Raw genomic sequence first — 24448 nt, 5'->3', positions numbered from 1 at the left:
AATGGATTCCCTCAGGAAGCTGTGGACTCTTCCTTGGAGGTTTTTAAGCAGAGGTTAAATGGCCATCTGGCATGAATGCTTTAGTTGCGATTCCTGTATTGCAGGGGGTTGAACTAGATGACTATCAGGATCCTTTACAATTCTATGATTGCAAACCATAAGGAATAACCATGTGACCCCCGGTGCAGAGTAAATCCCTGAGGAAGAGTTGCTTCTACCCACCCACCACTGGTTGTCTTGGTAGTAACTGTGCTCTGATCTCTTTTTCCCTCCTCTCCAACTAATTTCTCTCTTGCCTCTCTAGTGCTTTGGTCAACCATGCATCCCCAGGGAATGTATGGCTGCATGCATTCTGCATAAACCTTTGGCTTCTTCCTCTAACCCAGCTTTCCTTACACTGGAATCCTCCAGATGTTGTTGGATTACATTGCCCATCACTCCTGACCATTAACTATGCTAGATGGGCCTGACAGGAGTTGGAGTCTAAAACATCTGGAAGGTACCAGGTTGGGAAAAACTGCTCCAACCTGATTCCTTACCCATCTGTTGGCCTACTTTCCATTGTCATCCTGTATCCTTATTTGACAATGGTTGCTTTGCTCCTTCTCTGCCTTCCTGTCACTCATATGCTGCTGCTTCTCATCAGGTTTTTCATCTCTTACTCTCTCTAGAGGCTTAACCAAAATATTGCCAGCTCCAATGAATGCTCACCATTTTTGTGCTGTGGCACACCATGGCTCACGATTAAAGGGCCAAGTGTGTGTTTCTTGGATGTGTGTGTAATAATAATAAATAAATTAATAATAATAATAATAATAATAATAATAATAATAATAATAATAATAATATTTATACCCCACCCATCTGGCTGGGTTTCCCCAGCCACTCTGGGCGGCTTCCAAAAGAATATTAAAATACTGTAATACATCAAACATTAAAAGCTTCCCTAAACAGGGCTGCCTTCAGATGTCTTCTAAAAGTCTGGTAGTTGTTGTTCTCTTTGACATCTGGTGGGAGGGCGTTCCACAGGGCGGGCGCCACTACCGAGAAGGCCCTCTGCCAGGTTCATAGGCGCCAACTCCATGGGGCCTGAGGGGGCCCGAGCCCCCTCAAAAATTCGTTTGGGGGGGCTCTGCCCCCCCAATAATTTAAGAAAATTATATTACTGCTGCGAAGAGGCGGGAGGGAGAGGAAGCCCCTTGGGAGGAGCGGGCAGGTGCTGGGGCGGCAGCGCCGGGCGGGGGCCAAGGGGTGGGCGCCCCCCTGCGCGGGCATCGCCTCGCCGCCGCCGCAGGCTTGGCTGGGCCGCCGGCCGAGGGGAAGCGCCAAACAAGGCCAGGATCCAGGCCCGCCCCGCTCTCCTTATTTGGTGCCCGGTTCCGGCTCCCGGGTGGCCTCCTCCCACCCGCTCTCGCTACCAGTGGAAAGAGAGACGGAGGTGCAACGGAACCCGCAGCCTTTGCAGGCGCCGCCCGGCCGCGGGAGGGGAGCGCGGAGGAGTCCTGCGGGCCTGGGCCCGGCCAGCTGAGCCCTCCCGAATTGCACCCTGCAGCCAGGATCTTGTGGCGAGGACCCCGGTATGGGCCCCCCCAATATTTTTTATAAGTCGGCGCCCCTGGCCAGGTTCCCTGTAACTTGGCTTCTCGCAGTGAGGGAACCGCCAGAAGGCCCTCGGCGCTGGTCCTCAGTGTCCGGGTAGAACGATGGGGGTGGAGACGCTCCTTCAGGTATACTGGACCGAGGCCGTTTAGGGCTTTAAAGGTCAGTACCAACACTTTGAATTGTGCTCGGAAACGTACTGGGAGCCAATGTAGGTCTTTCAAGACCGGTGTTATATGGTCTCGGCGGCCGCTCCCAGTCACCAGTCTGGCTGCTGCATTCTGGATTAGTTGTAGTTTCTGGGTCACCTTCAAAGGTAGCCCCACGTAGAGCGCATTGCAGTAGTCCAAGCAGGAGATAACCAGAGCATGCACCACTCTGGCGAGGCAGTCCGCAGGCAGATAGGGTCTCAGCCTGTGTACCAGATGGAGCTGGTACACAGCTGCCCTGGACACGGATTTAACCTGTGCCTCCATGGACAGCTGTGAGTCCAAAATGACTCCCAGGCTGTGCACCTGGTCCTTCAGGGGCACAGTTACCCCATTCAGGACCAGGGAATCATCCACACCTGCCCGCCTCCTGTCCCCCAGAAACAGTACTTCTGTCTTGTCAGGATTCAATCTCAATCTGTTTGCCACCATCCATCCTCCAACAGCCTCCAGACACTCACACAGGACCGTCACCGCCTTCACTGGTTCTGATTTGAAAGAGAGGTAGAGCTGGGTATCATCCGCATACTGATGAACACCCAGCCCAAACCGCCTGATGATCTCTCCCAGCGGCTGCATGTAGATGTTGAAAAGCATGGGGGAGAGGACAGAACCCTGAGGCACCCCACAAGTGAGAGCCCAGGGGTCTGAACACTCATCCCCCACCACCACTTTCTGAACACGGCCCAGGAGGAAGGAGCGGAACCACTGTATGACAGTGCCCCCAGCTCCCAGACCCTCAAAATGGTCCAGAAGGATGTTATGGTTGATGGTATCGAACACCGCTGAGAGATCCGCTGAGAACTAGGAAACAGCTCTCACCTTTGTCCCTAGCCCGCCGGAGATCATCAACCAGTGCGACCAAGGCAGTTTCAGTCCCATGATGAGGCCTGAATCCCGACTGGAAGGGATCCAAATGGTCCGCTTCTTCCAGGCGTGCCTGTTGTTGTTCAGCAACCACTCGCTCAATCACCTTGCCCAAGAATGGAAGATTTGAGACTTCACCACCCCACGAAGCCCATCGCCCAGCCCTTCCCGGCTAGCTTTTATAAGCCAGGATGGGCAAGGATCAAGGAGAAAGGTGGTTGGTTTCACTCATCCAAGCAGCCTGTCCACATCCTCAGAGTGATCCCACGCAATTTGACTAGACAGGACTCTAGCACTCTCCCGCCCCGGCCCTGCTCCCATGGTGGAGTCTACCTCTTCCCGAATCTGAGCAGCTTTATCTGCAAAAAACTTTGCAAAATCATTGCAGGAGATCATGTAGCCCGTACTGGGCCCCGATGTAGAAGGTGGTTCCGCTAAATTGCGGACCACCTGAAAAAGTCTCCTGCTGCTGTTTTCTGCAGATGCAATAGAGGCGGTGAAGAAAGTCTTCTTTGCCGTCGCTACCGCCACTTGGTAGACTCGACATTGAGCTCTAACCTGTGTCCGGTCAGCTTCAGAATGGGTCATCCGCCACCCGCGCTCTAGCCGTCTCAACGATTGTTTCATTGCCCTCAGATCCGTGGAAAACCACTGGGCTGTCCGGGCTCCATGCAATCAGAGAGGGCGCTTCAGAGCCAAACAGTCAATAGCCCTGGTTAACTCCACATTCCAGCGGGCCACCAGGGAATCAGCTGAAAGGCCATCAACATGGGATAAAGCATCCCCTACCACTCTCTGGAAACCATTCGGATCCATTAAGTGGCGGGGGCAGACCATCCGAATCCGTCCCACCTCCCTGCAGAGGGGAAGGGTCGCGGAGAAGTCAAGTTGCACCAGGAAGTGGTCTGACCATGGCACTTCTTTCGTTTTGCTTTTACTTAGTGTCAGATCACCAACATCCATGGAGGTAAACACCAGGTCCAAGGCATGTCCGCGGCTATGGGTTGGGCAAAACTTATTCAGGGACAGCCCCATGGAGGCCATGCTTTCCACAAAGTCCCGAGCGGCCCCTTGTAAGGTCGTGTCGGCATGGATATTAAAATCCCCTAGGACAACCAAACTAGGTGTCTCCAGGAGAACATCCGCCACGACCTGAAGCAGCTCGGGCAGGGAATCCTTGGTGCAGCGGGGAGGTCGGTACACCAAAAGGAATCCTGTACTGCCCCTATTGCCCAACTTCCAGAACATGCACTCAGAGAACTGGGTCTTCCCAATAGGATGCCTGGTGCAAACTAATGACTTCCTAAAAATCACTGCAACCCCCCCTCCCTGCCCACAAGGCCTGGGTTGCTGTGCGTAAGAGAAACCTGGTGGACAAGCAGCGGCAAGAACAGGCCCATCTGCCTCATCCAACCAAGTCTCTGTTACACATGCCAGGTCAAATCCTCCATCCATGATCAAGTCATGGATGGCAGTGGTCTTATGAATCATTGACCTGGCATTGCACAGCAGCACCTTCCCTTGCTGATTCTAGTATCCGTCCGGTCAAGACCAGACCCGGAGGCAGGGATAGTCCTCAGACAACGACTAAACCTGCCTCCTCTGTAATGACATGGTCTGGTCTTAGCGTAACTCCTCTTCCTCCCCATGATCACTGAGATCGGTTGTCCCAGCGCATCCCCCTCTGTGGAGCATGGCCCAGCCATTTTGTTGGCTGGGACCCACTCCCCGGCTGCCCTGACCCCTCCCCTTAAGAACAAAATAAGACCTTAAAACAAAAAAACAAAAAAAAACCCCAGAAAACAAAAAAAAAACAGAAAACAAAAAGCAATACAAATAAAAAACTATAAAAATTACAAATCCATTAAGATCAAACAAATTCCCAACTATACATCCATCCCACCCCCACCCCCCGTCCCCGCATATACAAAAAATAAAATAAAAAGGAAAAGGAAAATTTTAAAACATTCTAAAAAGAACTCTGCGCCCCTCCGGATCCCCCTGGGCCGCAGCAGCAGTGACAGAAACCGTCCCTGTGAGGCCTGTCAGGCCCCGCCCTGGGCCAGGTGGTAAGCGGCAAGAGCAGGGCCCTCAGACACTCACACAGGAGAGTCCTCCTGGGCAGCAGAGCACAGCAGTCCTTATGAGGCTTCAGGCCCCGCCCCGGGCCAGATGGTGAGTGGCAGGAAGGAGCAGGGCCCTCAGACACTCACACAGGAGAGTCCTCCAGGGCAGCAGAGCGCAGCAGTCCCTGTGAGGCTTCAGGCCCCTGCCCTGGGCCAGGTGGTAAGTGGCAGGAAGGAGCAGGGCCCTCAGACACTCACACAGGAGAGTCCTCCTGGGCAGCAGAGTGCAACAGTCCCTGTGAGGCTTCAGGCCCTGCCCTGGGCCAGATAGGTGGTAAGCGGCAAGAGCAGGGCCCTCAGACACTCACACAGGAGAGTCCCCGTGTCATATACATGTGGTGACAAGGACAGGGGGTAACAGAAGGTGCTTATTCTTTGTAGATCTGAAAACAAGATCTGAAACCTGGTTATTGGAGGAAACTTTATTTAAAAACCAAAAAAAATACATCTACTAATCTGATTCATTGGCTAAAGAGGTTATTCAGCTATTACCTGCTGGCTTAATCTAGACTCTAATGACGCTTTGTATTGATTATTAAGTGTAACATAAATCCTGTTAGATGACAAATATAAACATTTTAAATAAAGAAATCAAAACTAGCAGTAGTTGTAATACTAAAACTAAAACTAAAACTAAGAAGCCATAACACAGGGCACCTTTGTGTGTGCAGCTGCTGTACAGAAGTTTTGTCTGTTAATAAGCTCCCCACCCCTCACCCTGCACACACCCCCTTTGCTGTCTTTCTATATTTTAAGTGCTTGACACTTGCACATGATGATGTATGTCTAAATGACAGGTGGGCCCTGTAGACCATCTATTCCAACCCCCATGTCCGATGTCTGAAATCCAGCACTAGGACATCCCTTCAGACCTCAGAAGAAGGTGAATCCACCACTCTGCTAGTTAAGTGGTTCCATTGCTGAACTGCTCTTAACATCAAGCAGTTTCTCTTAGTCTCTTTATTGTTTCTAAACTTTTTGTTTAATTGTTTTTCCAATTCTTTTATTTTTTTACAAACAATATTGAGAAGGGGAGAAAACTGAATGAACAAATTCAGTTTGTGTAGTCATGCTAATTTTCAGATGAGGCGACGAGCTGCAGAAGAAGAGGCAAACTATTATATCATTGTGTCTCATGTTTATTACAATGTCTCACTTTTCCAGCTGATTGGCACAGAATATGACACAAAGATGTGAGTTGAAAGTCTGTATTCTCACAGCAGGGATTTTTAAAAGGCTGAGTGTGATGGCTCCCTAATTGCAAAAGGGAGCCTTGAATGATACTTTTGTCGGAAAAGTTATAATGTAGTTCCCAGCAACAGTTCAAGTTGTCTATAACATGATCAAGTTCAAGTGTCATAATTGGATTTTCAAACTGTCCTTTGGGTTTCTGAATAGAGGAACCATATTTAGAGTACTTAACCTTTTGAAGATATTGCTTTGGATCGTCTCACAGATGCCAACATCACATTTGGAATTCAGTGGCTAGAAACAGTATGTGATCTCTCCTCTGCAGATTGAATGAAGTTAAAGTAAATGCATTCTAATGCAAAGAATGGCCGCTTACCGTACCTCATTGGTGAGCGGTGGTTGCGGCCCGGTGCAACGCCTCCACTGCTGCTTGGATGTACAGCATGTCCCCCTCAGCCACCATGGAGGCTCATGGGTTCCCGCCAAACCCGCTGATTCAAATGAGCCAATCCGTGGCCACCTTAGTGGGGCGTGGATTGACGAATGGACCTGAGGGAGAAATGCTTCACTCAGGTCCGCTTGACAACTGTAATTCCTAGCCGATCCTACCCTCCTCATCGAGTCAGGCAAGAGCGTCACCCACCCTTCTCTCTCCCTTCGTTTTAGTTGTTTGCTGTTTTAATCAATTCCTTTTCAGGCTTTGCTGTGGTTTTTTGACAGTCATCATATTCAGGGCTGGGAAGGATTTTTCCCTGTTCTGCAGGTTTCGCCTTCCCCATAGCACTAGTCACAGCTTTGGCAGTTTAGGCCTTGGGTAGAATCCTATAGTCTTTCATACATTCATCCCTGTGACAGTGATAACAGGGTACCACATTAGAGGGGTCTGGAGGGAAGTCTTTGTCCAAAGAGTCAGTTGTGCAGGGCTAGTGGGCTTCCCGCAGCATTTGGGGGCCATCTGCGTAAACCTACGTTTTGCTATGGATCCACCCCTGAACAGACCCTGTAATGCCTCAGATACACGCCCAATGCCTATGACAAGGCTTCCTACAAATTCAAAAAACAATAAAACCTTTCCTACAGACATAGTTAATAATTCACAAAAGAATGGGTCACATCTCGCAAAAAGCTTCTTAATAAAAAATATGGGTGTCTAAACATCCTGACTCTTGGTGCCTAATTCTAGTTGGTAATTGATTCCAGATGGCTGGAAGAATTTAGTGCATCCTGAAGAGTATGTAACCAGAGGTACCACTGTACTCTCTTCATTTCCCCTTATCAGGAACACAGTTGCTGGGCAGAGATATATGTGGCGAGGCGATTGCTTAGGTGACCTCAGGAGTACTACCAGAATTACTGGGGCCAAGTGCACAGTATATGGATTGGGCCCTCTGCTGTACTCACAAAAGAACAACTTGCACTGAAATCGCATTTATGGCCCCCTTTGCAGGTGGGAGTTGAAGCCCCAAAAGTAAATCAGGGGCCGCACAGAAGTAATAAGGTGTCTGAAAGACAGAATGCCTCTTGGCAGCCGTTGTCCCAATTTGTTAAGTTATTAAGCTGTTCAATATACAGTGGAATCTTGGGTTACATATGCTTCAGGTTACAGACTCCGCTAACCCAGAAATATTACCTCGGGTTAAGAACTTTGCTTCAGGATGAGAACAGAAATCATGCTCCGGCGGCGTGGCAGCAGCGGGAGGCCCCATTAGCTAAAGTAGTGCTTCCAGTTAAGAACAGTTTCAGGTTAAGAACGGACCTACAGAACGAATTAAGTACTTAACCTGAGGTACCACTGTATATCCTGTTTTTCCACCAAGAAGCTTGAGAGAGCATAAATAATTCTTTCCCCCTGCCTGCTTTAAGTTGAGCTAAGAGAGAATGACCTCCTCAGTGAGCTTCCTGGCTAAGAAGGGAACGTAAATGTGGGTCTCCCTAGTCCAGCTCTAACCACTATATAACACTGCCTCTCATGTATATCATTTTTCATCTTCCATATTATACTTGCAGCTGAATCTGTGATCTGCCTTGATAGGAAGTTGTAAAGCAATGTTTTTGAGCTGAAGAATTGATGCTTTTGAATTATGGTGCTGGAGGAGACTCTTGAGAGTCCCATGGACTGCAAGAAGATCAAACCTATCCATTCTTAAGGAAATCAGCCCTGAGTGCTCACTGGAAGGACAGATCCTGAAGCTGAGGCTCCAATACTTTGGTCACCTCATGAGAAGAGAAGACTCCCTGGAAAAGACCCTGATGTTGGGAAAGATGGAGGGCACAAGGAGAAGGGGACGACAGAGGACAAGATGGTTGGATAGTGTTCTCGAAGCTACCAGCATGAGTTTGACCAAACTGCGGGAGGCAGTGAAAGACAGGAGTGCCTGGCGTGCTCTGGTCCATGGGGTCATGAAGAGTCGGACACGACTAAACGACTAAACAACAACAACAACAACAAAAATATCCATCCATTGTTGGTCTGCAACAGCTCTTGGACACATGCAAATAATAAACTGGCCATCATCTTCAAATAACCAACAAACAAGGATGATTTTGTGGTGAGGGTGGCTTTTAATAAAGTACACTATAATGTAGGGACCTGATCCCCTCTACTGAGGCAGCAGGGTTCTCTAGGTATGTTGCCCCTAACAGACTTTGTGCCAAAGCAGAAAATATGAGCAACAAAGGTAAAATGTGCTTTGGAAAATACGTACCGGTAGTTACATAGGCAGAGGCAGAGTACACCTATTGTACTCACTACAGGAAAAAGAACTGCTGACACATCTGATCTGGGGGGAATTCCTTTCCACTCCCATTCCATTACACCTAAAGCATGGGGGTGGGGGAACATCATACAATAAAAGGGCTTTTAAAATTAGTGGCATCAATTCATTACTTTCAACTGAAAATTCTTGAACATTAGGCATGTCTCACTGGATAAAAGGGGATAAAAGTGATATGGGTCAAAACAGATTCCTGCCTTATTGTTCTCTAGAGCTCCAAAAATTTATATGGACTGGGTTCCTGTGTCTAATATAGTTGCATAAACCGCCATATCTTGCCATGCACAACTTCTATAACTATTCAACAACAGAGTGCCATATTAACTGAACCAAACTTCTTCATTTCTATTTAAGCTACTAATGTTGCAGTCCTATGCTCTTACTTCAGAGTAAGTCCCACTGAACCCAGAGTGACTTGCGTCTGAATACATAGGATTTGTTGAAAGATGGAAAGAATACTCCAGTATATGTTACTTCTAAAAGTTCTCATCCGCCATCTTTCACCATTGGTTTGCGTATATGAATAAGCACATTCATGTTCTCCTTTTGTGAAATACCTCACTAGTATACTATCAATTCACTTTATCAATACACAACAGTGACCACCTAGAAACAGTCCTTTTTCTTTCCCAGAGTATGACTACCTGCACTATAAGAAATAAAGGCTTCCTCAAAACCAATATATCATGCCTTTTGTGCTTTGGATGTTTTCAAGTAGAAGGCTTTCAATATTTTGGTATGCTGTGTCCAAATGCTACAAGTTCCAAAGTGATTCCTATGCCTCTATAACAACCTTCCCCAAACTGGTGCTTTCCAGATGTTTTGGACTGCAACTCCAAAACTGGCTGGGACAGATGGAAGCTGTAGTCTAAAATATCTGGAAAACAGCAGGTTGGGAAACACTGTGCAATAGCATTAGCATGGGTGCCAGAGCTTGTAAGAGTGGATGCTGATCAAAAAGCCCACCTTAGCTGTTTCTTCCACTAAAGCCCTTGCAGTATTATTTGTTCTCCTACACCTGGAGTGGCATTGCCATGTTTTACCACACTCAATTTCTTTTGGGGTTGATTTATTTTTTGTTTTGAATGAGCGTCAAAGATAAGCAAAAAAAAAAAAAAATGTCTCCGTCCCCCTCCACTAACCTCAGCTGATTTGTTTTTGAGCAACCATCTAAGATGCTGGAAAACCCCTGTAAAATACTTTTGCTTTAATCAGAAAGTACCAAAAACTCCACCAGTTTTGCATTGCAAAGCAGTGGGTAAAGATTTGAGTCAGACATCATGTCTGTGGCTTTTGTGGGTGGGTGTCTCTCAAAATGACTGTTATCCTCTATCAAAAGGGAAATCTGCATGTCATGTCTGAATAAGACTAGTTAAATCTATGGTAACAAATACCATCTCATCAATTCACACAAATGATTGACCACATGCCCCTGTTGCCTTCCAGGCTACTAGCCCTAGACACTAAGCAAAAAGTGCACAGCAAGTGAAATAAAAGAACAGAAAAAGTAAATGTCAACAGAGTTTTAGAAATGTAATCTAATGCTACCTATGTGCTTTTCAATGGACAGGAGATGTACTCAAATGTGTTTATGAGAAATACTTGTTATCTGCTCTAAACTTTATTATTTTCTCATAATAATAAACATGTACACAGAATATACAATAGTGACCCTAATCTGTACTAGTTTTGAGTCCTTGACATGGTTATCATGCTAAAACCTCAAAGCATCAGCCAGGCAACCTGGAAAGTTTTGAAATTATTATGCAACCTATGCCAACCTTGTGCCCTTCAGACATTTTTGAATACAGCTCCCACCGGTCCCAGTCAGCATAGTCAATGGGAGTCTGGGACAATGAGCTATAGGTCAAAACATCTGAAGGACCTTGGCTTGATTACTGTAATTCAACTACTAGACTGATTGATACAAATAGATTTTTCCCATTTATAGTATAATAAGCTGCTTTTGCTTTATTCCTCTCTCGTCATGTTTCAATAAAGCCCAATATTCAAACTCTTCTACATGAGGAGCAAAAAGGAATATGAACTTCCTTATGCACATGTGTTACCTAGTCAATTTGCTCCTGTGAATGTTAAAAGTAGTGCTTGGGCTTCTTTTCCCATGATGCCTTTGTTCAACACAGATAATTGTGTTATGAGTTTCGTGGGGGTTAGCCCCCTTCTAATTCTTGGAGTAGCCAAGCTAGCTTCCTGGTGAGGTCATGGGTCATTAAGGGAACAAAGAAAGGGGCTCTGTGCAAGATGGGAAATAGGTGGGGTCCCCTCTCTCAACTCGCTGATGGTTAGAAGAACAAAGGCAGAGTTGAGAGCAGAGAGTTGTGTGATGTGAGCTAGAAGTAAAGCATCGAGCTGGGAAGCCAGAGAGTCAAGCAATGTTTGATTTCTGTTTGAATCTAAGGGTGTAGCTATGGGGAAAGCAAGGCCCTTTTGGGGTGCTGATGCTGTGAAACCCTCCATCATAGGCTCAGATTGCATATGTGTGTAAATAAACCATATATCCTAAGTGTGTAAATAAACCATATATCCTAATAAAACCACAATCTTCACTGTGCCTCATTCCAAAAGGAAACATGGACCCAGGGTAAGCACCTGGAATACTGCACTGCTTTTATATTGGGGTGGCGTGCAACAATATAGCTACTTGTAGAGACTAAAACTTGGGTGTCAAGTCCAAGGATCATATCACACCATTCCCAAATGAATTCATCTACCATCTGAGGTCATCTAGTGAGGCCTTTTGCACATCGTTTTGCCTCCTGAGATACAGTGGAACGGTGGTCCTTATGAGTGAACCTTATCTGCTGTGGAGTCCACTACATGGAACCCTTCACCCAGGGATGTTAAACCAGCTCCTTTTTTATTGATATCCCATCATTGCTTGAATACTTTTCCAGTGATCTTTTTATCTGACTGATGCGCGCACGCGCACACACACACATACATATATATAAATTCCTGGCTCTTTTTAAATGTTTGTTTCTCTCTATATTTTAGTGATCTGCTTTTTTTATTTGATGCTATTTACTGTTGTTTTGCCCTGATTAAAATCACTCTTCCACCCTCCACTGAAGGGAAACTTTCGGGTATCTGTATATCCCAGGGTCTCAAAATGTTGGCTCAGCGTACTAGTCAGCTACCTACCACTGCCCCCTCAAGTCCTCAGGCATGTACAGAGAGCTTGAGAGGCAGGTTATCTCTCATTAATGTGAGATAAGGAAAAGGTAAGAAACATTCTCTGTTGATACTCATAAAAGTCTCCTGCTGTTTCTTACCTGTTAAAAAATGCAGTGGAAATGAATCCTCTGGATCTGTATGGTCTTGAGTGTTCTGTTCTCCAGAGCTGGAAGCAGATGTTTTTGTGAGCTGGTGAATTGATTTGTGGATGTCTTTGTACTGCCAATCTAGACAGAAAACCAGAGGTGCAGACAAAATAATTAAAACCTGGTCCACACCCACAGTCTATAGCTGAAGATTGTACTTAAGAATATTTCAAAGGTTCTGCCAGCCCAATTCCACTGCCCACTTGTTTTTAGAAAATTAGTAATTCACTAGTCCTACTTGCAATGATTATTTTGAGAATGTGTTTGTTCTGAAAAGATAGTGGGAGGAATTCAACATCACTCTTCTGATTGCTCCATCAGCATGCACATACATACATACATTGGTTTGTTTGTGGTTTTTAAGCAGAGGTTGGATGGCCATCTGTCATGGGTGCTGTAGTTGAGATTCCTGCATTGTACGGCATTAAACAAGATGGCCACTGGGATCCCTTCCAACTCTACAATTCTATGAGATCAGCTTGCCTGATGGAATTATCCCCCTCCCCCAGCACAATGTTCTGAGGGTTCTCCTACCCAACCTCCCCCCATATCATTTTTGGGGGGTACAGGGTAAAGAGAGGGGAAAACCCCGCTGCCCTAGTGGAAGTCCTTGTGCAGGGTCTGGCTGGATGCAGAGGGAGAAGACTGGGAGGAGGTGGTTTGGAAGTTGAAGAGGCAACAGGGTTTAGTGTGCAGAAGAGGCTGTGGCAGATGACAAGTCATGACAGACTCAGAGGCAGGAGAGGAGAGGGGCCAGGAGACAGAGATGAAGCAGGTTGCAGAAGAATCCAGGGAGTCTCCCTATCCTGCTGTGACCACCTCCCCTCCTCACTGGTCTCCCAGAACATGCAGAGAATTGAAGAGGCCAAAGCAATGAGAGACAAGGCGACAGAGCCTTATGCTGCTGGGGAAAGAACTGGGGAAGGCAGGAACCTTTAGTCCTTGCAACTGACTCATTGTGGCAAGACCTTCTGGGAAGAGTTGCTCTGATCACTAGGCCTGCACTGTTTTGGTTTCTTTGACTAAAGAGTTAACTTCACTGACACCGGTGTCTTTTCATTGCTGACCTACTCCTGACTCCAACTCCTGACACCTCTGTTGACGGGGACTCATCAGGTGAATTCCACCCAGTAGCTCTATACATCACTTCTTTTATTCACAGATTGTGTGCATGAGGCATTTCTTGTTTGCAACTTCATATATTATAATTTAAGCAGCTAAATGTCAGCTCACAGATTTTAAAATACTTAATATGCCCAGCAAAATAGACATAAATCTAATCAGATGTACAACAGAGGAGTTTCATTTTCTCTTACATTCCTATGAGTTAGATTGTTTAAGCTTGTCCATTCTATGTTTTGCACAAATAATGTATAGTGCAATCCAGAAATGCATTTGGTATGCATTTTATTTCCCACTTATGACATGATTCGAACCATATCTACGCTGTGGTAAGCCCAAATGCAGTCAATGCAGCTAGTTCCAATTAAGCGTTGCTTAGGAGTGCATCCAAAAAAAAATTTAAGCTGGTCTTCAAGGAATTTAAAATCCCCTAAGTGTGCAATCCTAAGGCAGGGGATGGAGGCTGATGGCAGGGCATCAGTCATATCCAACACTGTGTCAGGCCCTAGTTGACATGGAGGAAATAAGGGTGGAGAATTGCTTATGCACTCCTACATCCTTTTCTATTCTTTCCCCTTCAATGGGAGGGAACTAAATGGGACTGGACTATATCAACTCCAGGGCTGCCACAGTTCCCTCTCTGAGTTTGGAGTTCTTGGAAGGTGTTGGATCCAAGGCTTCCACACAGTTCTCCTTTGGCACACCTCTAATCCACCTCCAGATATCCCCTTTTCAGCTTTACCATTCCAACGGTGGTAGGTCTAGGGCTGGAAGGAGGGAATCCGACACAGATCTCAGTCTCTGAGATCTCACCAGTGACACTCACTCCACTTTCAGAGAGGGAGATCTGATGCTTCCTATTGCCCCTGGATGCTCACAGGAGCCAAAGGGATTGCTGATCCCATTACACAAAAAGCAATACCTATCTTTTTCGTTTTGTTCTAATAGAGTCTTCAATAAAAAGTCTAATGCTCAAAACAGAATTCTCATTGGGTATCATATAATTCCCCATAATTTAGTAAAAGTTTGAATTAAGCAAGGTTTGATTAAATTTTGCCAAACAACAGAAACCCCCTGGAAATTATGCTAGCAAGCTAAGTCAGCTCAGCAGAGCTAGTTGGATAGGCCATTAGCATGGGACAAAAATACCATGTCTGGCCACCTCAAAAGAATGCATGCCTCAAAAGAACAGTGCCTATCAAAATGAAGCCCATCCTCAAACTAATGTGTTATTTGCCACATCCTGGTTTCTCAGTCAAGGCCAATTATAACTGACTTCATGATAATGAGGTAACGTCTCTGACTTTGGGTCAATTAAATGCTGTTCTTCTTTGTTTAACAGCTAGATGTGTTCTTAATAAACATATTTTTTAAGCCTCAAAAGAAAAATATCAAACTCCAGTAAGACTATAATTCAATAATAAAAACCTGCTTCTTTTTCTTGTTCTAAATTTAACTATTAATTAACCTACTTTTAAACACACAATTTTAAAAGTAATAGTAATACTTTATTATTTATATGCCACCCATCCTACCTGGTTGCCCCACCACTCTGGGCAGTTTCCAACAAATTAAAACATCAAACACAGTAAGACATCAAACATTAAAAACTTCCCTATACAGGGTTGTTTATGTCTTTTGACATCTGATGGGAGAACATTCCACACAGCAGGCACTACTACTGAGAAGGCCCTCTGCCTGGATCCCATAACTCACTTCTCGCAATGAGGGAACCATCAGAAGGCCCTCAGAGCTGAAGCTCAGTGTCTAGGCTGAACAATGGGGGTGGAAACACTCCTTCAGGTATACAGGGCCAAAGCCATTTAGGGCTTTAAAGGTCAGCACCAACACTTTGAACTGTGCTTGTAAATGTTCTGGAAGCCAATGTAGATCTTTTAAGATAGGTTTTATATAGTCCCAGCAGCTACTCCCAGTCTGGTAGCCACATTCTACATTAATTGTAGTTTCCAAGTCATCTTCAAAGGTAGAACACATTGCGGTAGACCAAGCGGGAGATAACCAGAGCATGTACCACTCTGACAAAACAGGGCATAAGCAGGTAGGGTCTACAGTTGCCCTTGAAACAAAATTGATCTGTACGTCCATGGACAGCTGTGAGTTCAAAATGATTCCCAGGCTGCGCTCCTGGTCCTTTAGGGGCACAGGTACCCCATTCAGGACCAGAGAATCCCCCAAACCTACTCATCACCTGACCCAGTTATTCCTCAGACAGTAAAAAAATTCCAGAAATACCTCTCCAAACTGGATGAATGGGCAATAAAATGGCAAATGCTGTCCGATACAAGTATAAATTGATACACTTTGAGGCAACATTTTATTAATTCTCATATCAATTTCCAGAGGAATAGCAGTATTAGTCTTTTGCAGCAAAAACAACAAAGCCTTGCATTCACATATAGACTGATATGCTTTGAACTGACCACGACTAACCAGTGAAGTGATATTGTTCTCATGATATCTCAATGAAAATGCCAATTCACATGTTCTGTGGCAATAAAGGTGGCAAATTCCATGCTAGGGATTTTGAGACAAAAGACTGAAAATACAATTGCCAGTATCATAATACTTCTATGTTGCAGTCACTTCTGGAATAGTGTATGAATCATAGAATCATAGAGTTGGAAGAGACCACAAGGGCCATCGAGTCCAACCCCCTGCCAAGCAGGAAACACCATCAGAGCACTCCTGACATATGGTTGTCAAGCCTCTGCTTAAAGACCTCCAAAGAAGGAGACTCCACCACACTCCTTGGCAGCAAATTCCACTGTCGAACAGCTCTTACTGTCAGGAAGTTCTTCCTAATGTTTAGGTGGAATCTTCTTTCTTGTAGTTTGGATCCATTGCTCCGTGTCCGCTTCTCTGGAGCAGCAGAAAACAACCTTTCTCCCTCCTCTATGTGACATCCTTTTCTATATTTGAACATGGCTATCATATCACCCCTTAACCTCCTCTTCTAGTTGACCCATCTCAAAAAGAGCACTGTACAGCAATAAAAGAAGCAACTAAGAAATATGAAGGGATTGAAGTACCTTCCCTGCAAGGAAAGTTGAAGGGGGTACAGGAACACAATAAAGGTTTATAAAATGATGCATGGTATAGAGGAAGATAGGCTTTCCCCCCTCTATAACCCTTAACACTAGAACTCCTCGCAACAGACTTACTCCACTAAAAGTTATCTAATAAAATTTGACTAGCAGACAAAAGCAACAGGTGATGGCTGCAGGCGCATATTACTTTAAATAGGATTAAAGAAATGAATAGAGAGCAAGGCTTACCATGATAGCCAAATGGAACCTATCTGTTTAGAGAGTATTGTTCTGCATAATAGTTGTTTATTTGCTGTATTTGTATTGCCATCCAATACAATACAAAAATGAAAATAACAATTTTTTCTCTAGGTAGCTGTCAACAAAAGGATGGGCCATTAGCAATGGCCATTCATTTCAATGGGTCTACTCTGAGTAAAGATTGGTTGACTACAAACCTTTTTAACAAAATCTCTTATCCCAAAATCTCATGGAGCCATAAAAAATGTTAAAGTTAAAAGGCCTGAGAAAATATATTCAATGACACAAACACACACAAAATCCAGAGCATAGGTTCCAGCCTCTCCAGGAAGTGCATTCCATGACTGCTGGGTTCTACAAGCTACCCAGCACACTCCGCTTGGCAGAGGCATTCTGTGAAGATTTGGGGGTTGAAGTAGGTGTATGTGGAAGGATATGTAATCCTTCAGGTAACCTGGTACTTGTACTAGGTTAAAAAAACACCACTTTGAATTGGTCCCAACAATAAACTGGAAGCCAGTGCTAACAGCAAAGTACCAGCATGATGTGATCATATCACTAAGTGTTTTTTGCACAAGCTGAAGTTTACAGACCATTTTCAAAAGGTGCATTCCATGCACGACAATGCATTACAGTAATCCATCTGGGTATGGATAACTGTTGCAAGGCTATCTCTGTCCAGCTAAGAGTTGCAGTTGACTTCTTTGCATAAGCTGGGTCCCACCCCCATACTGTTATTTTTCATGCTGCCATTATAGAACAAGGGAGGTGTTCATGGTGAGTTCCGGCACCTATCTTCTGGTAAAAATGGCACTGCCCCCCTAAAAAAAAAAAAAAAGGAAAGGAAGTACAGGCTTGGAAAATTCCCTGCGCGGTCTGGAAAGGATGACATGCGAGACAGCGCCAGTTCGGCTGTGGGCGAAAAGGGAGCTGGAAACCCTGGGAAAGAAAAAGGGAAAGGGCTCTGGAAATAACCGCCACAGGGTGCGCCAAACCCGGGGAGACACAGACAGGCCCGGCAGCCAGACACGCATGGGAGGGAGGGCAGGTCAATAAGGCACCGGCAAGAAATACGGAGGGGAAAACGTGGAGCAACAACCTTCAAGGGAGACGGCGCAAAGGGCCAGCGTGGCGAGAGGGCGTTCTGACACAACCACGTTTGTAAAACGAATGAATTCAGAGAAGCGTCTGCAAAACACAAACAGGGACCAGTGCTTCCTTGCAATACAGTACAGGAAAAATGGACCGACCGGGGGCGGGGGTTGGGAGCAGCTTAAAATGCCGCCGCTACGCAGTGCTTCCCCCCCCCCCCTATTTGGCACATCATTTTCATGAAGCGTTTTCCTGCCCCGGTTTCTGCCGGCGAGGGGATGGAAGAAAGAAAGAAAAAGAACGAGGTGCCTTCGTTTTCCCCCTCAGCCAGGGAACACAACAACGGAGACTGGAGGTGGGGAGATCATTTTGACGAGGGAAAGGCCATGAGGCAGATTTGTCAGGCGCGCGCAAGCACAGGCTTTACACAGTGAGGCACCCCACGCGGGTTTTCCGCACCGTCCTAACGTGCAGCTTAGGCCCTTAAAGGAAAGGCGAATGCAGCCGCCGAGGCAGCCTCTCCCTCCCGGCGCCCTCCTCGGGAGTCCGCGTCAGCCCCACAAGGCCCCCGCCTTGCCCCGTGAGCAGCAGAGCTTCGACCACGGCCACATACAACACACACAGAGACAGCACCCGAGTGAGGGCGGGACCTGGACGGGGGGTTAGGAGGAGGAAGCACGAGGCGGTCATGCAACCGCCTCAGCCCTCGAGGCCGCTGCTAGGCTAGGCTGGCTGAGGCCAGCTAGGCCAAGAGGGAGGGGGGGAGCGCGCCCTGGGCACGCCCCGAGCACGTTCTCCTCCTCGTGGGCTCGCGCGCCGCGGCCCCGCCCCCCTCACGCGGCTCCACACGCTGGCGGGAGGCACCAACGGCCGCAGGGAGGAGGAGAGCGCACGGGAGGGACGGTTAAGGGAGGGGCTGCTGGCCCGAGGACTCCTGCGAGCGACGCGGAGCCAATGAGAAGCCGCGCTCCCTTCTCCCCCTCTCGCGCCTCTCAACGCCCCGCCCACCGGCCGCTTCGTTAACTAAGTATCTGCGCCTTGTCTCCTGTTGGCAATAAAAATATATAAAGACGTTTACCACACGATAAGGGTCGGGACGGATCTGCCCCTCCCCCCCCCCACGTCGTAGAATTTCAGCCCGTGCCTCGCATATGTTACAATGTGTAGTAGGGTTGTCAAGGCAAACCTTTTTTTTAAATCGTTATCATTATTATGAATAATAGCAATGACAGGTGCGACGCTGCTTTCATTTCACTTTCAATTTGTACGGTATACCGCCTTTCTGTATTGCTGCACAGAAGGTGGCTTACAAGCTGTAGGAACAAGATCATGCAGTTTACAACAGTCTGAGCCAATTAAGCAGACAAACAAAAGTCACAATGAAAGATGACTTGTAATGTGTTTCGGAAGAAGGTTCTAGCAGCCTAAACAAGGATGCGTTGAATCTTCACAGAATGCGTTTTCATAGTCTCCTCCTTGGGCTACCCTTTATGATTACTTTTTTTGGTATATAAGAACATATGGAACCTGAAGTTTGGATATACACATCTCAACTCCAGAATGCAAGAGATGTGCAGATTGCACCTGCTGAAATTCTACCCGACAGCTGTGGTACAGTAGCAACATCCTCGTTTGAATCTGGCCTCTTGGCAAAAGCGGAGCATGAAGATGATTTTCCCTAATCCCTCTCCCACAAGCAACACTTGCTGAAAACCCCTCCTTTGTGCAACTGTTGAAAATGCAAGAGCCCTGTCCTCCTTTTCCCACCACCAGGCAAATTTAACTCCTTGCTAATAGCTAAGGGCAGGCATAGGCAAATTCGGCACTCCAGATGTTTTGGGACTACAATTCCCATCATCTCTGTCCACTGGTCCTGTTAGCTAGGGATCATGGGAGTTGTAGTCCCAAAACATCTGGAGGGCCGAGTTTGCCTATGCCTGGCTAAGGGCATCTGGCTGGCTACTGCTGGAAATAGAAAGTAGATTAGAGGCATATCTGGTCTGATGCAGCAAGGCTACTCTTAGGTTCCTGAGGCAATGATGAATGTCCATGTGACAAAGACACATACACACAACGCACGTGCATCTCGACCCATATACCTGCAAACTGATGCACTGTCAGACTGTATCTCATAGTAAGCCAAATAATGCTTCCTTTACTTAACTGATTGGGGTGTGTGTTTAAAAAAAATATTAGGACACAGAAAAAAGAAATGTGAAAAACCAAACATCTCCTTGTCGGCAGTGATCCCTCCCCCACAACTGCCAGTAGATATTTATGTAAAACCCTCTGGGGGACAACTCCTCCATGGGAGGGGGGTAATTGGAGACATAGTCTGAATTTCATGGTGGCAAATGATGTCCGTTTGACAGAAAGATTAATAGCCACAATGTGGCTCTGGCTGGCTGAAAAACGTGTGTTATTTATAGTCACCTCACACTGTTTTTCTCAGCAGTAATCTGGCTCCCTCACGATAAAGCACTCGGTCTTTCAGCTTGGAGCCTGTCCCCTTTGGGAAAAGGTTATTGGGGGAGGAAAAACATACAGTGCTCATTATTTTATCATATTGTGCTGGTGACTACAATTGCAACCAAAGATATGTAGCAATAGATTTGCATTGAGTGTTGCCCTGGCAGCAGTATATTCTAAAGATAATTTGTTCAGTGCACTAAGGAAAAAGTATATTTGGTGTTTCAGCTAAGAGGAGCCAGAAAATATTTGAAGTATTATACTTAAGTCACAGACTACTGAACCAGGATGTTCTATTGGAAATTAATATTTTGTGAGGTAAGATTAAGAGAAATTCACTGTTAGCCTAAACTACCAATAAATTTCAATGTATATTTTGCAGGATTGCTGGTGTCAATGTTTCTGATCACATCTCAGTTTATATAATATACTTCCTGCCTAGTCAAGTTTTCTTGGTAAGATGGAAATTAACTGAGGAAAGAAGTGGGAATGACTGAGAGGAAACTGAAATAGCAGCGAGCCTTGTAACTAACCAGTGCTTTTTCTGGGGGGACACAGGGGTACGCATACCCCTAAACATTTTGTGAATCTAAGTTTGGCCTCATTGAGGGGCAGTATTTTAATATGAGTAGGAAAATGAGAGTACCCCTAAACATTTTTTAGCAAAAAAGCACTGTAACTAACTATAACCAACACTTATTAATGTATTTGCTCATGAATCCATACAACACTAGGAAAATTAGGACAACTGCCCCACCCGTATGACAGAGTCCACAGAAACATTGCCAAGATTTTATTGCACACTAGCTTAGATTTCTAACTTGACCTAACTTAACTTGATCTAACAGGGCAGCTAATAATATAACAAATCAGGGCTGCTCACAAGGCTTGTTCAGCGGGTACATATTGATTGGGGCCCAGGCTCTTAGCTTTCCTTTTAAAAGAAAGTAAATAAATTGGCAGTACAAAGAAAGTTAGGAAGCAAAACGTGGAGGCAACTTTCCAAAGCATCAGCAGGCATCAAACATCTGGAGGGGGGCCTCTAGAGCAGCAGAAAAAATAGGAGAAGCTGTTTGTTTTGCTCCTAGCTTGACACTGGACAGATGAGAGTCCTCCATGTACACATTATTTCATTTATTCCCCAAGTTTGCTGCCTTTACAGTATAAAAAACAATTAGCTGGCAATTGTTTTACTCAGAAGTAAATGAGGCCTCCTTCCTACTGAAAAGAAATTGTGACTTTGAAAGTTGCCACCACCACCATTTTTCATGTCTCACACACAGCTACCACTGACCTGACCTGATTGCCATCACTGGGCTGTTATTTATAGTTATTGTTATACAGGAAGTATAAAACAAAAATAAAAAATGACTCAGCAAATACAACCATAAAAGCATCAAACACTTTATAGTTGTAACAAGTTAAAAATTCATATAGACTGTACTTCAACACAATGCTACTTTTTTGTTTATCAAGATTGGCAAAATGGGAAGGGGACTGCACGTGGTTAGATGGCTGGTTGTTGTTGTTGATTTGTGTCTCATTTTTCCTCCCAGAGGCTGTGTACAGTGTTTTCTCCTCTCCCCTTTTAATCTTCACTACGTTTCTGTGGGGTAGGCTAGGCTTGGAGTTGGTAGTTCAGACACCAAAGCTGTGAAACTGCACACATTTAGAGTCCTTTTTGTGTGTTGGCATTCCTGAAACCAATAAAATAAATTGTCCACTAAATATAGATGATATTTTGAATTAACCTTATCCTATATCTGCTTAATTACAACTCAAATGTCTTGACAGTGCTTCAGTAAAGAGAGAGAGAGATTTGGTAATTTGTGTACAGGCTTAACTTAATAAAGATGCTATCAGTGTTGCATACATTTTTATTTCACTTCTATCTTCCCTTTTACTTGAACACTTATGGTCATTAAAATTCTGAAACCCTAAATTTTGTATTCAAAATTTAGCATGCAAATAGATGTCACATGCAAATTTAGTTACTGGTTGACCTTTCATAATTAAATGTACATGGACTCATTTGGTAATTTACAATATTTTAAGACCTTGATCAGAATATTAAAAGTCATACCACAAGGAAAGGATACCAGTATTAAAAGCTTGTGCAAGAGTAACAGATTCTTCAATGTTGAAATGAGTGTTAGAGGCATTTGTTTGAAAGGTAAACATGCTTCCCATGAGCATCATGGAGCTGATCGTTCCCACTTGGAGACCATCTGCACAGGGCAACTCAGAGAGCAGTGCTGGTGCATCCTTTATAAGTTAAAAGGAAAAAAAGTCAGTTGTATTTTTGAACCATCAGCCATCCCCTCTCCTCCATAATTTATCGTTTTCATGATAGCCCTTTTTGCTTGTCTTCACCTCAGTACTTATCTAACAACAGGCAGTGATTATCTCAGGGGCAGCTTCCTTTTCTTCTGACATCCTTTAATTAAACTATAACCCTTGCTGAGCATAGACTAGAAAAAATATTGGAAGAAAAATATCTCACCAAAGTCTCATTAGACCACTATTATTTATGAAACTGCAACTGCTCTGTAGAGAAGTAGCTGAGGGGAAGCTTTAATGATATCTCTATAAATTTACCCTTGAGCTTGACACACTTTGCTGCACCTTTTTTATGGTCTGATTCTAGCAGCTAGTGCTTGGCAAGTAATGGTTTATGGTATGGCTAGTTACAACAACAGAACAAAATAATAATAATAATAATAATAATAATAATAATAATAATAAGAAGAAGAAGAAGAAGAAGTTGTGGCACAGCACTCACACCACAAGTCATACAAGGATGTCATAGTGACAAGAAGCACTGTCGGAAGTATTGACGTATTGATAAAAGCTATCATTGCCATGTGCCCTGGTAAAGCTTCCAGGATGTAACATTCTTCTGCAAGACTGCTGGATAACAAAATTGGGCACAGCGCTGTTAGACATTCCACACCTTCAGCTCTGGTCTTTTATCAATACTCACTGTTTTGTGGCAGCCAATGACAGATGAAACAATGTAGACTGGCGCAACAATCCCCCATTTACCTGGGAATAAACTTCCATTGGATTAAATAAGATTTCTGCGTAGACAAAGTTCCACTGAGTGTCTTTAGTTCTTCTTTGATAAACAAATTGCAAAGAAAAATCCCGGAATTTCTGTTACTTGGATTGTAAATGTTCCAAGAGGTTATTACAGCAAGCCTTCCATTTCTATAGAAATGTGGGCGCAGTAGACAAAAAAAAAATGCACATTTTTTTTTCAGGGTAAGGCATGCAAATACCACAGGATGCACAAGATGAGCAGGAAGGTTATTTTGCTACTGACATCTGCAAAGGGACTTTATAACATTTAGAAAGTGCCTTGAGTTTCAAAGTTCCATAGATTTTATTTGCTTCTGTGTCTTGAACTAGTTTCTCCTGCTTGCTTTAGCATCACATAGACTTATCTAATTTCTCCATATGCTGATTAAATTATACAAGGAATAAATCAATGTCCCATGAAATGTATGTAATGAAACAGATAATTTGTGCATTTCAACCTCTTCTCTCACTCCTACACATGACTTTGCATGTGAATGTTTAAGGCCTATGGTGGTTTTTTCCACCCTACTACTGCAATTAATCACATTACATAACTAACCCACTGCTATTTTTAATTATTTTTTCCTTTTAATACATTTTGACTGGCATAAAGGGTCTTTCTTGAAATGAATGTTCCAGCATACTTATGGGCAAGGAAGCGGATGCAAAAACACCATCTTCCTTTCTAGCAGTGTGTGCTTAAGAAATACAACACATACAGTGGGTTATGTAACATCACACAATCATTTCTGAGTCATGCACACACTTACCTCACAATGGACCTGGCTAAAATTAGACTCCCATTCTTAAGAATCAGAAGTTTTCCCCTTCTTCTCCATTGCTGTTTAAATATAGCAGATTTAAAGAATAATCCTATGCATGTCAACTCAGGAGCAAATCCCATTGAGTTCACTGGGGCTTGCTTCTAGATAAGCGGTATAGGATTGTAGCCTAAACCAATTTGATTTGCTGTATTTACATATGCATGTGTGTATGTCTTGCTATAGACATAAAAATGTAGGTGTCATCACATTCTGCCATTTGCATGGCCAATAGGAGGCCACGGCAACTGCAGCATGAGGAATAGCAGGCAGGCCCAGGCAAACTGTTTAACGGAGGTGGAGCGCCTCCTGCCTCCATCAAATGTGTGTGCAGCAAGGTGGCATATGTTGAGGGGGTGGATGAGGTGTAAAGGGGGATGATTTGGTTAGGTGGAGGGAAAGGACAAAGGCATAGGTGGCATTGGTGAGCAGGAACAGCAGCATATTC

The 24448-nt window shown here is 44.8% G+C and overlaps 1 protein-coding gene and 1 long non-coding RNA gene across 11 annotated transcripts in view; one reads left to right on the top strand and one right to left on the bottom strand.

The window, feature by feature from the left end:
- LOC309337273 (uncharacterized protein) overlaps positions 1–18444 on the bottom strand; it is a 132738-nt gene extending 114294 nt beyond the window's left edge. For 7 of the 10 annotated variants that reach the window (XR_014154147.1, XR_014154148.1, XR_014154149.1 and 4 more), the window contains exons 1-2: positions 18250–18435; positions 12060–12188 (exon numbers count right to left, since the gene is read on the bottom strand). Coding sequence is in view for 4 of the 10 variants with exons in the window: in XM_081854039.1 (XP_081710165.1) it covers positions 12060–12188; positions 18250–18319 (199 nt within the window). In the remaining 6 variants the exon portion in view is untranslated. Of the gene's footprint in view, positions 1–12059; positions 12189–17787 lie in introns of all 10 variants that reach the window. The other 3 variants (XR_014154150.1, XR_014154151.1, XR_014154146.1) reach the window with 2 other exon arrangements.
- Positions 18445–18642: 198 nt separating this feature from the next.
- Positions 18643–23493, top strand: LOC309337405. Its single transcript, XR_014154263.1, has 3 exons — positions 18643–18795; positions 20327–20416; positions 23362–23493. It is a non-coding gene; the product is annotated as an uncharacterized lncRNA (long non-coding RNA).
- Positions 23494–24448: the final 955 nt, after the last annotated feature.

Source organism: Podarcis erhardii (assembly GCF_964252035.2).
Source record: "Podarcis erhardii genome assembly, chromosome: 2".
Taxonomy (NCBI): Eukaryota; Metazoa; Chordata; class Lepidosauria; order Squamata; family Lacertidae; genus Podarcis; species Podarcis erhardii.
This window is presented reverse-complemented; position numbering and strand designations above follow the sequence as displayed.